We start from the raw sequence: 15,257 nt of genomic DNA, 5'->3' as shown, positions 1-15,257 counted from the left end.
GCAAATATGTAAAACAATGCCACTCCCTCACTAAATTATTGTTTGAAAAATAGTTCTCTTTCACTAAAATTATGTCAACATGTAATGGATTTAACACTACTCTTTTTAAATGAATTAAATATTAAACAATTTTCTCAGTTAACTTTTAACACAGTAAATAGTGATATAAACCACATAAACAGCTCTTTAGAAGCCTCAATAATTTGTAAGAGCATCTTGAGAAGAAAAAGTTTAAGATCACTGATCTATCCAATCTAAACTGTTCAGTGTTCCCAGTCTCTGACATTAAGACACTTTTTCCCAACACAGCATGTTATAATTCAAAAGAACTGATGTAAAAAAGGTAATAAAAAGTGAAAAAATAAGTAGTACCAGGCCAGGTATGTGTTTCTTTTTGAAATTACATTTCCTAATTTGTACTCATAACATTTGTTTGTAAGTATTACCTTCTACTCTAAACCATTCCTAAAATTGCCTCTGTATTTCAAGACAATAGCCAAAGGTGGTAACAAAAGAGGTTGCTCAAAGAAACTTCAGGTTCAAGCTGTGTATTTCAACATTTCTTTATTAAAGCATGTATACTACTAAAATATAAAGAAACTGTTAAGAATTTACACGAAGATTACCAAAACTGATATCATTAATTCAATATGAGGCTTCATATACTGAAACACTTCATCTTCATTATAGAATACAGAACCTTATTTTTACCCACTGCAGTGGAACCGTGGAGTCATAACCACTGGACCGCCAGGGAGGTCCCAGAACCTTGTTTTTGAAAAGCTAAATAAAAAAGTCTACCTAACTTCAAATCTGTTCCATGAACATGTCTTTAATAATCATTTGACATACTTTTAGGTGTTATACTAATTGCAAATAATTTAACAATAACTTTAACAAAACTAATTTTGTTCAACTCAAAAACAAAAGTATAAAATTCTGGTCAGTTGTTTTTTTGGTTTTTTTTAGTTACACCGTAAAGGTTATATATAAATTATTGGAATCCCTGCTCTCGAGCATCTGGAGTATCCCTATATACAATCAAATAATTTAAGTATAAAATGTTATTGTTGAGAATTCCCCGGCAGTCCAGTGGTTAGTACTCAGTGCTTTCACTGCCGGGGCCCAGGTTCAATCCCTAGTGGGGGAACTAAGATCCCACAAGCTGCATGTGGGGCCAATAAAAAGAGTTACTGTTAAACTATTAAATGTGCAAGGAAAAAACGTAGACTTCACCGTAACAAAGATGACTACTAGCTTTGGTTACTATTAGATTCAACCATCATTCATTCTGAGTATCCACTACAAGCCTGGCACTATTCTAGGCACTGGGGATACAATGAACAAAAAAATTAATAATTTTTAATCTTCATGGGACCTGCATTTTGCTGTGGGAAACAGACAAACATAAACACAAGTAAGAATTAGAAATGTGGTCAATGCCATTAGGGAAACAAACAAGGCTTTGCCACAGATTAGTTTTTGAAAGCTGAATTGTAGAATTCTAAAACCTAAAAATAAAAAATTCATTAAGAGTTAAATCAAGATGACATGGACTGGGCTTCCCTGGTGGCACAGTGGTTAAGAATCCGCCTGCCAATGCAGGGCACACGGGTTCAAGCCCTGGTCCAGGAAGATCCCACATGCCAAAGGGCAACAAAGCCCATGCGCCACAACTACTGAGCCTGTGCTCTACAGCCCATGAGCCACAACTACTGAAGTCCGCGTACCTAGAGCCGGTGCTCCGCATCAAGAGAAGACACTGCAGTGAGAAGCCTGCGCACCGCAATGAAGAGTAGCCCCTGCTCGCCACAACTAGAGAAAGCCCGCGCGCAGCAACAAAGAGCCAACTCAGCCAAAAATCAATAAATTAATTTAAAAAAAGAAAAAAAGATGACATTGACTCTACAGACCTTTGCTAATGCATAAGAAAACTACAGACACTGCCTGTGAAAACAGAGATCCGTCTTTCCAAAGCTACTGGATGGTATTACTTAGCAATGTAGTAGCCTCAAAAGATAATTAAGCTCACAGTTCCACAGAGTTAAAAAGCATGTAAACACAATACTAAAAAAAACTGAGGAGCCTAAGGAGACAGGACAAACAAATGTAGTGTGGTATCCTGAATTGAATGCTGAAACAGAAAAAGATAAAAATTACGGAAATCTGGGTAAACTATAGACTTTAGTTAATAATGTATCAAAAAAATAAATAAATAATGTATCAATATTGTTTCATTAATGGTAACAAATGTACCTTACTAATATGTTAATAATATGGGATATTGGGTGGGGTTATATGGGAAACCTCTGCATGATCGTCTTAATTTTTCTGTAAATCTAAAACTGTTCTAAAAAATCAAGTCTACTTAAAAAAAAATCTAAGATGGCTTCAGGAATTATGGTGGAAGGGGAGTTAGTAAAGACTTGAAGAAACTAAGAAATGAGAAGCCATAAAACTCTGCAATGTGAATTAGAATATAAATACCCAAGAAATTCAAAGGAAACCTGCAGATACTTAAATTATGATTTCTATTCATACTAAAAACTTCCTAGGACAGAGATTAATGGATTTTTCATGCAAACTAAATAGCTCTGCATCACAATGTAAGGCAGGCATTAACATCCCTGAGTGCACAATAAGCACTTTAGATCCTATTTATCAATAATGACCAATAGGCTGTATTTTATGTATGTCACTGTCCTGAAACTGTCATAAAATACCTGGACAGGGATCAATCTCATAGGTCTTACTAAGTCACTTGAAGAAACAAGTTTATATCTGTATAGCAAAAAAAAGCAAAGAGGAGACTTGGTAAGAGGGCAGGGAGAAAAGATTATGTATGAAAAGAGAAAAACAATTTATCAGGTCTAACTGGACGCAATTTTGCAACTATTATTAACCTACTTTAATGCCACACAAATTAGTATAAATAGTTCAGAGCAGTAATAAGAGCTCTGAATTTATATCAGTTATCTTCTTTCCAATCAAAGGAAATAAATGTCTTCTATAGCCTAACCTAAAACACCTATCATGTAACTCAATGTCTGATGACTCGGGAGGAACTAATCTCTCAATGTCTCAATTTTAAAGATAGGAAAAGTGTGAGAAAAATAATGGAGGATGATAATCTCTAAACTACAGAGTGTGAAGTTTGCACAATACAGCATAAAATTGGAATTACCACAAGAAGTAATTTTTAGAGACAACCATCAGAAAATTAGAAGCTTATACCCAACACAAAGTACAATGACAGCAGGAGCCTGACCAAGTAAATGAGATAATAATTTCACTCATCAGATACTATGGAATATTAACCATAAAAGAATCATTTAGCCAAAATGGTATTACATATTCGAATCGAATTTAGATAACTGGATGATGAATCTATCCCTTCGTTATTCTAAAGCCTTCTCTCCCTAAGGAATCCTGAATATATAATTGGAAAATACTCAAGAAGAAATGGAATTAACATTTCTCCAGTAATTCCTGTTTGCACCGCCGTGAGGAGAATCAGACACTGCGCTTCGTGTTGAAGCAGAAAAAGGAGAGGTGAGATGTGAAAAATTCCGAGTAAAACGATCATGACATAGCATCTTGCAGAGATTGGAAAAGCATGAACACAGCCAAAAGAATCGCCAGGGATGAAAGTAAGAGAAGAAAACGAGGTTTTCCAACAGGCCACAGCCTAACCCAAGGGGCAAAAACCGCTACTGCCGCCGCCACTCCCTCACTCCCCAACCATTCCATCAAGTCGCCTCCAATTCAGATATGTATCCTCTATAACCCAGACCCATTCCCCACCTAGGTGAAAACAATCCAAGAATTTCCTAGGACTCCCCCCCCTTCCATAAGATCCGCGCTTCTCGGGGCCAAGCCTCTGGGGAAAACAACGCCCAGATCCCACCCTCCCGGCGCAAGGTTGAAGAGGGCCGGTTCCCCGGAGTGGGGCTTCCCAGGTGGGCCTCATCGAGCTGAGCAACTGGGATCAGAGCAAGGAACAAGGGTGGGGCTCAAGGAAGGGAGCTGGCGTCGGTGAGACGACGGAGACCGGAGGAAGAAAGGGATGGACAGGAGGCTGGGGCTGGGCGGGGTGAGGAGTGGGGAGGGCAGATCCACGGGAGAGGGCCGGGCGGCGGGGAAAGGAGCGGGCGGAGTGGGGGGCGGAAGGGTCAGAATCCGATCGACGGATCATGGCGAAGAGGAATGCGTGGCTAACAGGGGTCGGCAAACAGGCTCAAGGGCTAGGGGGTGGAAGGAAGCGCGACCGCGAGGCCCGCAGGGAGCCTCCGCGGACGGAAGGGCCGCACTGGGGGCGGTGCGGGGAAGCCACTGCCAGCTGCCAGGAGTGGGGGAGCCGCGCACTCACCGCTCTGCTCCCCCAGGAACACCAGCTTGAATTTCCTCAGCGGATTCCCGAAGTCTCCGCCCGCGGACATGATGGAGCCGGAGGAGCTGCCGCCGCCTCAGCCCAGAGACCTCCCAGACCGACGCCGCTCCAACCGGTTCACGGGGAGGATAGAGGAAGGGTCGGCGCCGAGCTCTCTCGGCCCCTGTAGGGCCCGGCAGCGGAGCAAGGCTGGAGAACAAGGCTCCTCTCACAGACAGGCAGCCGTCGCCGCCGCCTCTACTCGGAGTCGCCTAGCACCGAGCGAGGCCCGCAGCTGGGACAGGAAGGAGGGCGGTGTCGGAAGCAGCCAGGGGTGTGCTCGGGGGTCCCGAGGCTAGAGCTGTTCCCCTCTCAGCACCTGGCACCGAAACTGAAGCGAGGGTGGCGGAGCCGGAGCCGCAGACGTGTCTGGGACCTCTCACACGTAGCGTTCCAGCTCCACAGCTGCAGCCACCGCAGCCCAACCTGCTGAGTGCGCGAGCCTGTGGCGCGGCGCGGCGCGGGGCGAGCCCGGGCGCGAGCCTGCCGCCCAGCCAGCCACGGCGTGCGTGTGTGCGTGCGTGCGTGCGCGCGCGTGCGCGCCACAGCCAGCGCCTTCCTGGTTTAGACTGCTTTCCCGGCTCCGCCCAGGCAGAGGAGACGTGGGGAGGTTACGTTTCCCTTCGCGTCGGGAGAAGCCGGGAGATGGTGGGGTGGAGCCTGGGGGAACTGACGGGGTAGAATAAGGAGCACTGATGTCACTTACGGGCTGAGCCAATCGGAAGAGGTTAAGGGCGGGCAGAGATGTCGAGTGAGGTGGCAGCGCCAGAGCGCGCGCGCTGCCCTCCTGCGGTGGAAAGCGTCTCACCGTGGCGGCCATGCGAAGTGTGACTCGTCGCCACCTGAGGGGAGGGGAGGGCATTGGGGCGGAGACGGGGCCAGAATGGAGGCGGAATTGACCCCAAGTGTGGGTGAAGTCGGAAGGCCCTAAGGTGTACAGAAGGTTCCTCTTCCCTGAGCCCTCAGCTCTGCTTCACAGTCCTCAGATACGCCCTTCACCTCTGCACCCACCTTCTCCATCTTTTTTCTTATAATTCCTCAGACGATACCCTACTAGGTACTGTTGCTCCCAGGAGTTTCGTAACAGAAGCAGGGCCTCCACATTTTTGTAGACAAGAAAGCTAAAGGTCACAGGAAGGAAATGATTTACAAAATTCGCAGAGCCATAAAGTGGAACCCAGGTTTTGTCTTTTCCCCCAATTGAACCTCCACAACCTCCTCGTTGATAAACCCATCCACTTCCCTAGCTTGACCTGCTTTGGTCTTCTCTTACCAACATTTGTTCCTCAGATATGGACAGTTCTAAGTGACCCCCACCTTCTACTGTGATAGAAAAGGAGTTAGACGTCAGGTAAACTAAACCCTTCATTTCACAGGTGGTGAAACTGAGGCCCAGGTAGGAAAATGGGGTTGCAAAAAGGTCACACAACAAATTAGAGGTAGAGCATGGCCCTGATGTGGGGAAGTGGACATTGAAAGATCACCTGGGGACTTCCCTGGTGGTGTAGTGGTTAAGAATCTGCCTGCCAATGCAGGGGACATGGGTTCGAGCCCTGGTCTGGGAAGATCCCACATGCCGCGGAGCAACTAAGCCCATGTGCCACAACTACTGAGCCTGTGCTCTAGAGCCTGTGAGCCACAACTACTGAAGCCCATGTGCCATAACTACTGAAGCCTGCACACCTGGAGCCCGTGCTCCACAACAAAGAGAAGCCACCAAAATGAGAAGCCCGTGCACTGCAACGAAGAGTATCCCCTGCTCGCCACAATTAGAGAAAGCCCACGTGCAGCAACGAAGACCCAATGCAGCCAAAAATAAATATATTAAAAAATAAAATAAAAAGATCACCTTTCTACAGATGTAGAAAACAAACATGGTTTATGGGAGGGGAGGATTAAATTGTTAGATTGGGATTGGCATATACAGACTACTATATATAAAATAGATAACTAATAAGAACCTATTGTATAGCACAGGGAACTCTACTCAATACTCTGTAATGACCTATATGAGAAAAGAATCTTAAAAAGTGGATATATGTATATGTATAACTGATTCACTTTGCTGTACAGCAGAAACTAACACAACATTGTAACTCAACTATACTCCAATAAAAACTAATTTTAAAAAAAAGATCACCCATTCCCTCTAAAGCAGGGCTTCTGAATCTGCTGTGGGGGAGCCTCCCTTAAATCAGACATCTGCAGCATGTGTATCTTTCTGTGGAGAGAATCCATAGCTTTCATCAGATTTTCAACCCAGTTCATGACCCAAAAAATGAAGGTTAATGTCACACTCAAGAGGAGCTCAGGAATACATGACAACTAGGTGTAATGTGGATATAACTAACATAACTAAACTGGTAAGTTTAAAGGTGAATGGGATCCTGGAACAGAAAAAGGACATTAGGCAAAAACTAAGGAAATCTGAATAAATATGGACTTTAGTTAATTACAATGTATCAATATTGGTACATTAATTGTAACAAATGTATCGTACTAATGTAAGATATTAATAGAGGAAACTGGGGATGGGGAGAAGTATATGTGGACTTTCTGTACTGTCTGCTCAATTTTTCTGTAAATCTAAAACTTTTAAAAAATAAGATCTATTAATAAAAGGTAAATAAAGGTTAAGAATTATCAAATTAGAGAATTTGTAATCCACACCTTACCATACTTCAGCCACAACTCACCATACGATAGGACAGCATTCGAAAAAGTAATCCTTGGCCTTGAAAAGGACGCTTTTAAAAACTGGTATCAAAAATAGTTCCAAGTTAATAATAAAAAGTAAGTCCTTAAAATTGTGTATAGAGCCTTACCATTCACAAAACACACTTATGTACATTTTCTCATTATTTGAGGGTTATTGTTTACTTAGCTGTAGAAATGGCAGGATCAAACAAGTGCCTTCTCAAACCCAAGGATGAATTGCTGAATGAACTAGAATAAATTAAGGGGAGGAAAAGAGATTCTTAAATTTTCATTTATTCTGGCCTATCAAGACAACAGCTATACCCCCAAATCTACTTCTCTATTAAAATTTACTAACTTCTAGCTCCTCTCAGCCAAGCAGCAGGAAGATTTTAGATCATGCATCTAAAATGAAACAGTAGAGACCTGAGTTGTGACATGGATGTTTGATTTTTTCTTTTTTAATACTTGATTTTAAAAGTAACTTGTCAGGTCTGATAAGGCTCGCCCCACCAGTAACCCAAAACCCTAGTACACACAAAGAGCAGCCAATACCAAGGCAATATTTAAGAAGAAAAGCTCTGCAAACAAAAATGAGTGGCTATTTTTTCTTTCTGATGGGTACCAGGTTTTCATTATGTTTCCTGAAATAGCCTTTAAAGTAACATCTGAGGATTGGAACTATAATTACTTTGTACTTCCTCCAGAACTTTATGAACCAATTCTTCCCTGCTGCTTTGGTCTCTGTAATCACCTAGGTAGGTGAGGCTATTCCTATCATTTTGAAGAGCGATATGATATAATCCACCTCTTACCTCAGATGTTTTTAATGTTTTAACTTAGCATTTTGCGTTGACACATATAATGTCTCATTCTCCTCTGAAGCCAAAATCATATTTATCAAGTGCTCTGTGTAAGTCATATGTTTTATCTTTAGAGATCTTATGGTCTAAAAGTTACATATGTGCTGTGGGGTTCATCAAACGGATAAATTACTTGGGAGAAGGAGGAATTAAAGAGGCCTTTTTCAAGGATGCTTTCACCAGCACTTCCACTTGAATGATTTCTCTTAATCTTGAACCTGTGCACTTCCCTCCCTCGTCCCCATTCCTACTCATTCTTTAGGTATCATCTTTTAAAAGTCCTCAAAAAGACCTCTCTGTCTGCTCGAATTCCAACAGAGTGTAAGTACTCCTGCCTGTCTTCCCATTGTACCCTATTCTTCCCCATCATTTAATTGTTTTTGTTATTTGTCAGTCTTCCCCACCTGACTATAAGCTTCATGAGGTCAAAACTCATGTCTTGTATTCCCAGCACTTGCAGAGTGCTTGCTCCACAGCAAGCATGTAACAGATATTTGCTGAATAAATGAAATAAATGAGAGAGATTATTTTTAGTTTTCTTCAAAAGGTGAATGGGATTTGGGCATGTGGAGATGGAAGGGCAAGAGCGTTTTGGAGAAAGAGAACATCACTTAAAATCATGTGATGTAAATTGATACTGCATTCCTTTACGACACTTATGAAAAAGATGCCCAGATCAGATCTCATAACCAAAAACTGGGGACAATGGGAGAGGACAGCTTTGGCAGCTCCAAAGGGAAGTACCTAGAGCTGTTTTTCTGATCAGTTTAAAAGGGATTGTTGGGGCTCCCCTGGTGGCGCAGTGGTTAAGAGTCAGCCTGCCGATGCAGGGGACACGGGTTTGTGCCCCGGTCCGGGAAGATCCCACATGCCGCAGAGCGGCTGGGCCCATAAGCCATGGCCGCTGAGGCCCGCATACCTCAAAAAAAAAAAAAAAAAAAGGGATTGTTAATTTGAAGCCCATGAGTATGAGCAGGAATCTAGCACACAGAAATTGTAATATAATTACAGCTTGACTTTCTGCCCCAGAGACAAAAAACTTCTTGAGGGAGGACTGAGATTTCATCTTACTCCCTGATGACAGACAGTATTTGTTGCCTATCCAACAACAAACACACGCACACACACATTTCCACAATATATATTGGAAATGACAGATACTTTTCCAGCTTCCCTTCAGCTAAGCTATAGGCACCTAACTTGATCTGAGCCAGTGGGATACAAAGGAAATGTGCCAGAGACTTCTGAGATAAATTTTCTTCCTTGATGAGAACAGATAGATGAGGAAAAACTGCCATTTTTCTGCCATTGGATATGGTTATATAAGGACATGATATCTAGGGCAAAGACATCTTGTGAACATTAATATATAATCCTGAAGAAAAAAGCCAACCACTGATGATGGCTAAGCAAAAAGCTAAAAGGCATCATTGGGCCACTGTACCAACCTTGGAACTGGACTTCCTCTGGATTTTTTTTAGCAAAATAATAAATGTCTTTATATGTATTAATGTCTTCATAATATGTCTTTGTCATTGTTACTTGCAGCTGAAAGCATCTGACATTCTCATCTTTAGATCCCTTAAAACACCTCACACAACTCCTTGAACATTAGGCACTCAATACTGTGTGTGTGTGCTTGTGTGTGTGTGTGTGTGTGTGTGTGTGTGTGTGTATACATACATGTGTGTATGTGTGTATATATATATGTGTGTATACATATATAAAATACAGTAGTGGTTACCAAACTGTAATGTCTTTTTCTGTTTACTACCCCCTAAAAAGGATTTATTACTCTTGGAGAGGCAGGAAATCAATAAAAGGAGAAAAACTGCCCAGGTAAAAGGACTGAAATCATATTGCTCATATTTGAAACAAATAATAGCTCTGGCAGGAATTCAAATTCCATCAAATGTGAAGCCCTTCTAACCTACTCCACAAGTTATTAGAATCATTGCTACTAAAAATAATAGTGGGTCAATATACAAAGCATAAAAATGACAAATGCCCAATAATTCAAGGTGACCAGTTAAATATTAAAGCACAATTAACACAAGGTATGTTTAAGCAAGTCTCATTTCAAAAGGACTACAATTAAAAAAAATAAAAAGACATAGGAGGCCTCATGTCAAAACCTGTTTTCCAAATACCTTGACATTCAAGGATGTGCCATGGTATAAGTATAAATGTTATTCAGTCAAGGTGGAGGAGAAGGCAGTTAGAACTTCAATGGAATTGTTCTACCTATGTTTATGGCCAATTTATAAGCTATGTTACAAGATATTTTTGCTGCAGAGTGATCTACAAAATCTATTTTTGATAATTCCATTTTGTTCCATTCATGTGAATCATGGTCCTTGTTATGAATAATGTGATTTCTCAGAGCCTTAGATGTGAGGTGTTACTTCTAGGTTTTGAAATTGCAGTGGGAGAAGAGGTTGCTTCTTTTTTTATCTTTTTTATTTTTATTTTTTCAGTACGCGGGCCTCTCACTGTTGTGGCCTCTCCCGTTGCGGAGCACAGGCTCCGGACGCGCAGGCTCAGTGGCCATGGCTCACGAGCCTAGCCGCTCCGCGGCATGTGGGATCTTCCCGGACCAGGGCACGAACCCATGTCCCCTGCATCGGCAGGGGGACTCTCAACCATTGCGCCACCAGGGAAGCCCCAGGGAAGCCCCGAGGTTGCTTCTTTTTATGTAGGTCCAGAATGTGTAATATCTGACACATTGCTGGAACTCTCCTCTCCCCACACTCTAACCCCCACAAATAATAAAGTCTCCTCTAAGATGTGCCGGAGAATGAATCACTCCACTTGCTACTAAGAGATAATCTCTCTCACAATAGAAGAGAACAACTGCTTCTACTGCTGTTTATGTAAAGAACAGAGCATCTTAGGAAAGAAAAATGAGACCAATACTGTTTGCACTGAAATGCCAACAGACTGTACGGCCAAATTGTAACTTGCCTAAGATGCTAAGAGAAACCATCTATTAGTGAACATTTCTTCAGATTTTTGAATTTTAAATAAAAATCAAAAGATATCAAAATCATTATGGTAGCTTATAGCTGAAACTATCCAGTGAGATAATAAGCTGCAACACCATTCCGAAAAATTGAACAAACTTCCAGTTTTAGGATGGTAGATTAAAGGAGTTTCTGCCTCCTTCCTTTTCTGAAATTGTTCCAAAACAAGAAGAAAAAGTAAAAACGCAAACTCTGGCTGTGACATCTCTAACCCAGACCCATAATATTTTAAGTTGGGAGACAAAGAAAGAGCAACGGTAACTGACTAAACAGAGGATAGAAAGTGCTTACTGAAGGGGAAAGCAACAAGAAGCAAGTCAATCAGCCAAGCTGAACCCCAGAAAGGATCAGGAATGTGAAATACCAGGTACCACAGAAGGTAGGGAAGAGAAACGGGGCCCAAAACAAGGGAATTGTATCAAAGACGATATAAACAGTAGTTATAAACCTATCCCCATCTATGGAGGAATGGCACATAAGAGGCTCTAGGCTCATAAACCAGGCATAGTAGACTACTAGGGTGAGGTGCTGTCAGAAGATACGGGGATTGATAACCAATGGTCTCTCTCCAAGCACCTTTCATAACACTGGCAGCATCTTATAGGACTGAAAAAGAGATGGAAAGATCCTTCTGTATATAAGCTGAAACACCCCAGAGAAAGGACCTGTAAGTTCTGAATATAGAGGTAACTTCAATAAAAAAGCCAGTTCACCACCAAATCATCTATAATGAACACTTCTAATCAAGAAATTCTACCCCTCACATTGAGCTTCCAATTACTTTGATGCTTCTCTTAAATCTGAACAAACTGTAAAAGTTTACCATATATTTGATAAAATCTCCAATATGAAATAAAGAAAAATAAAACAAATAAGCCAGCAAAAAGAAAGAAAGATAGATAGAAAGGAAAGAAAGTCTATGATAAAAGCTATTGCATTTTTCATTTCATTTATTTATTTATTTATTTTTGGCTGCATTAGATCTTTGATGATGCATGCAGGCTTTCTCTAGTTGGGGAGAGCAGGGGCTACTCTTTGTTGTGGTGTGTGGGCTTCTCATTACAGTGGCTTCTCTTGTTGTGGAGCATGGGTTCTAGGCGCACGGGCTTCAGTAGTTGTGGCTTGCAGGCTCTAGAGCACAGGCTCAGTAGTTGTGGCACATGGGCTTAGTTGCTCCACAGCATGTGGGATCTTCCTGGACCAGGGCTTGAACTTGTGTCCCCTGCATTGGCAGGTGGATTCTTAACCACTGTGCCACCAGGGAAGTCCCACTATTGCATTTTTGAAGGAAGAGCAAGATCCTATTTTTAAAAAAGGAACACTGTTTCAAAACAGGTTTTCTTGGAAATTAAAATTATGATAGCCAAAGTTTAAAAATAAAATAAAATAATTGAAAGACAACATTAAGGAAATATTCCAGAAAGCATAACAAAAAGCTAAGAGATGAACCCTAGATAATTTGAGGAGTATCTAAGATTAATCCAGGAGACTCAGCATGCAAATAATAGAAATTATATGGAGAGAGAACGAAGAAAACTTTAATGCAGAGATTATAAAATAAATTATATAAAATAAGTTCCCACACCTAGGAGACATGAGTTTCCAAATTGAAAGTGTATGTCAGGACTTCCCTGGTGGCTCAGTGGTTAAGAATCCACCTGCCAATGCAGGGGACACGGGTTCAAGCCCTGGTCCGGGGAGATGCCACATGCCGCAGAACAACTAAGCTCGTGCACCACAACTACTGAGCCTGTGCTCTAGAGCCCGCGAGGCACACCTACTGAGCCTGCGAGCCACAACTACTGAAGCCCGCGCGTCTAGAGTCCATGCTCCACAACAAGAGAAGCCACCACAGTGAGAAGCCCACGCACCTCAATGAAGAGTAGCCCCCACTCGCTGCAAGTAGAGAAAGCCCACGTGCAGCAACAAAGACCCTGTGCAGCCAAACATAAATAAATTAAATTAATTAATTAAAAAATAATAGATTCCATTGTAAAAAAAAAAAGAAGAAGAAAGTGTATATCAGAGGCCCAGCAAAAATAAAAGAAAATCCCTTCAGTTCACATCATCATGAAATTCCACATCAGAGACAAAAGAAGATCTTAAAAGTTCCCAGAAATTAAAACAGGACATACCAAAAGGATTAAAAAACAGAAAAGGGAGACTTCCCTGGTGGTCCAGTGGTGAAGAGTCCGTCTTCCGATGCAGGGGATGAGGGTTCGATCCCTGGTTGGGGAACTGGGATTCCCCCATGCCTCGGGGTAACTAAACCTGCGTGCCACAACTGCTGAGCTTGGGCACCTCAAGTAGAGAGCCCACGTGCTGCAAACTACAGAGCCCACGTGCTCTGGAGCCCTTGAAACACAGCTAGAGAGAGAAAACTGCATGCCTCAACGAAGATCCCACATGATGCAACTAACACGTGGCACGGTCAAAAATATAAAATAAATTAAATGGCATCAATGTTCTCAATAATAACATTGGAAATTGGGGAAAAAAACAAAGAAACTTCTAAGTGAAAAGATTTCCAAACTAGAATTCTATTCCCAGGCAAACTATCATTTAAATGTGCAGGTAGAGTAAAATATTTCCAGATATACAAGGTCTCAAAGATTCACTCTTTTCCAAAAAGCTATTGAAGAAGCCAAACAAGGAGTTAAACCAAAGAAAAGGAAGTTATAGATCTAGAAATAGTAGATCTTACACAGGAAAGAAGTAAAAGGTATTCCTAGGAAAAGCAAAAAAATCTAGAGAGTAACCAACCCAGACAGAGCAGAAGGATGTAGTTAAATTTAACCATACAGAAAATGGAGTTGAAGGAAAACTTGCCAACAAGTGCAAAAAAGCTAGGCAAATGAAACATAGCATTTTAGCACTATTAGACTTTTTAAAACTATGCATATATACACTTGAATTAAACGTAATTGAATTTTATAAATGGTGTTGGGAAAACTGGACAGTCACATGCAAAAAAATGAAACTAGACCACTATCCCACACCATACACAAAAATCAACTCAAAATGGATTAAAGACTTGTAAGGCCTGAAACAATAAAAATCCTAGAAGAAAACATAGGTAGTACTTTCTTTGACATTTGTCTTAGCAATATCTTTCTAGATGAGTCTACTTAGGCAAGGGAAACAAAAAAATAAACAAATGGGACTACATCAAACTAAAAAGCTTCTGCACAGCAAAAGAAACTATCAACAAAACAAAATGACAGGGACTTCCCTGGTGGCGCAGTGGTTAAGAATCTGCTTGCTAATGCAGGGGACACAGGTTCAATCCCTGGTCCAGGAAGATCCCACATGCCGCAGAGCAACTAAGCCCGTGCGCCACAACTACTAAGCCTGTGCTCTAAAGCCCGCGAGCCACAACCACCTGAGCCCGTGTGCTGCAACTACAGAAGCCCACGCACTCTAGTGCCCATATGCTACAACTACTGATCCCGCATGCTGCAACTACTGAAATCTGCACACCTAAAGCCTGTGTTCCTCAACAAGAGAAGCCACCACAATGAGAGGCCCATGCACCGCAACAAAGAGTAGTCCCCACTTGCTGCAACTAGAGAAAGCCTGCATGCAGCAACGAAGACCCAACTCAGCCAAAACAAAACAAAACAAACACAAAATGACAACCTACTGAATAGGAGAAGATATTTGCAAATGAAATATTCGATAAGGGGTTTATACCCAAAATATATAAAGAACTTATACAATTCAACAAAAAAAAAAACAAGCAACCCAATTTAAAAATGGGCAGAGGAGCTGAATAGACATTTTTCCAGAGAAGACAAACAGATGGCCAACTGGCACGGGAAAAGATGTTCAACAGTACTAATTATTAGGGAAATGCAAATGAAAACTACAATGAGATATCACCTCACAACTGTTAGAATGACTATTATCAAAAAGGCAAGATATAGCAAGTGTTGGTGAGGATGTGGAGAAATGGGAACCCTTGTGCACAGTTGGGGGTAATGTAAATTGGTGCAGCTACTGTGGAAAACAGTATGGAGATTCCTCAAAAAATTAAGAATACAACTACCATATGATCCAACTATCCCACCTCTGGGTATTTATCCAAAGAACATGAAAACACTAATTCAAAAAGATATATGCACCTCTTTGTTCATTGCGGCATTATTTACAATAGCCAAGGTATGGAAACAAGCTAAGTGCCCATCAATGGATGAATGGATAAAGAAGATGTAAGATAGATATATATATTCATATATATGTATA

General features: G+C 41.5%; 1 protein-coding gene across 2 annotated transcripts in view; it reads right to left on the bottom strand.

Moving 5' to 3' along the window:
• The window catches only part of RAB6A (RAB6A, member RAS oncogene family), a 73,638-nt gene extending 68,715 nt beyond the window's left edge, over positions 1-4,923 (bottom strand). The window contains exon 1 of one of the 2 annotated variants that reach the window (XM_082844188.1): positions 4,370-4,923. In XM_082844188.1, the coding sequence (XP_082700314.1) occupies positions 4,370-4,439 (70 nt within the window). In that variant the 5' untranslated portion in view covers positions 4,440-4,923. The remainder of the gene's footprint in view (positions 1-4,369) is intronic. The other variant, XM_082844187.1, reaches the window with a different exon arrangement.
• Positions 4,924-15,257: the final 10,334 nt, after the last annotated feature.

The sequence above is a fragment of the Leucopleurus acutus genome (assembly GCF_964270905.1).
Source record: "Leucopleurus acutus genome assembly, chromosome: 8".
NCBI classification, from domain to species: Eukaryota; Metazoa; Chordata; class Mammalia; order Artiodactyla; family Delphinidae; genus Leucopleurus; species Leucopleurus acutus.
This window is presented reverse-complemented; position numbering and strand designations above follow the sequence as displayed.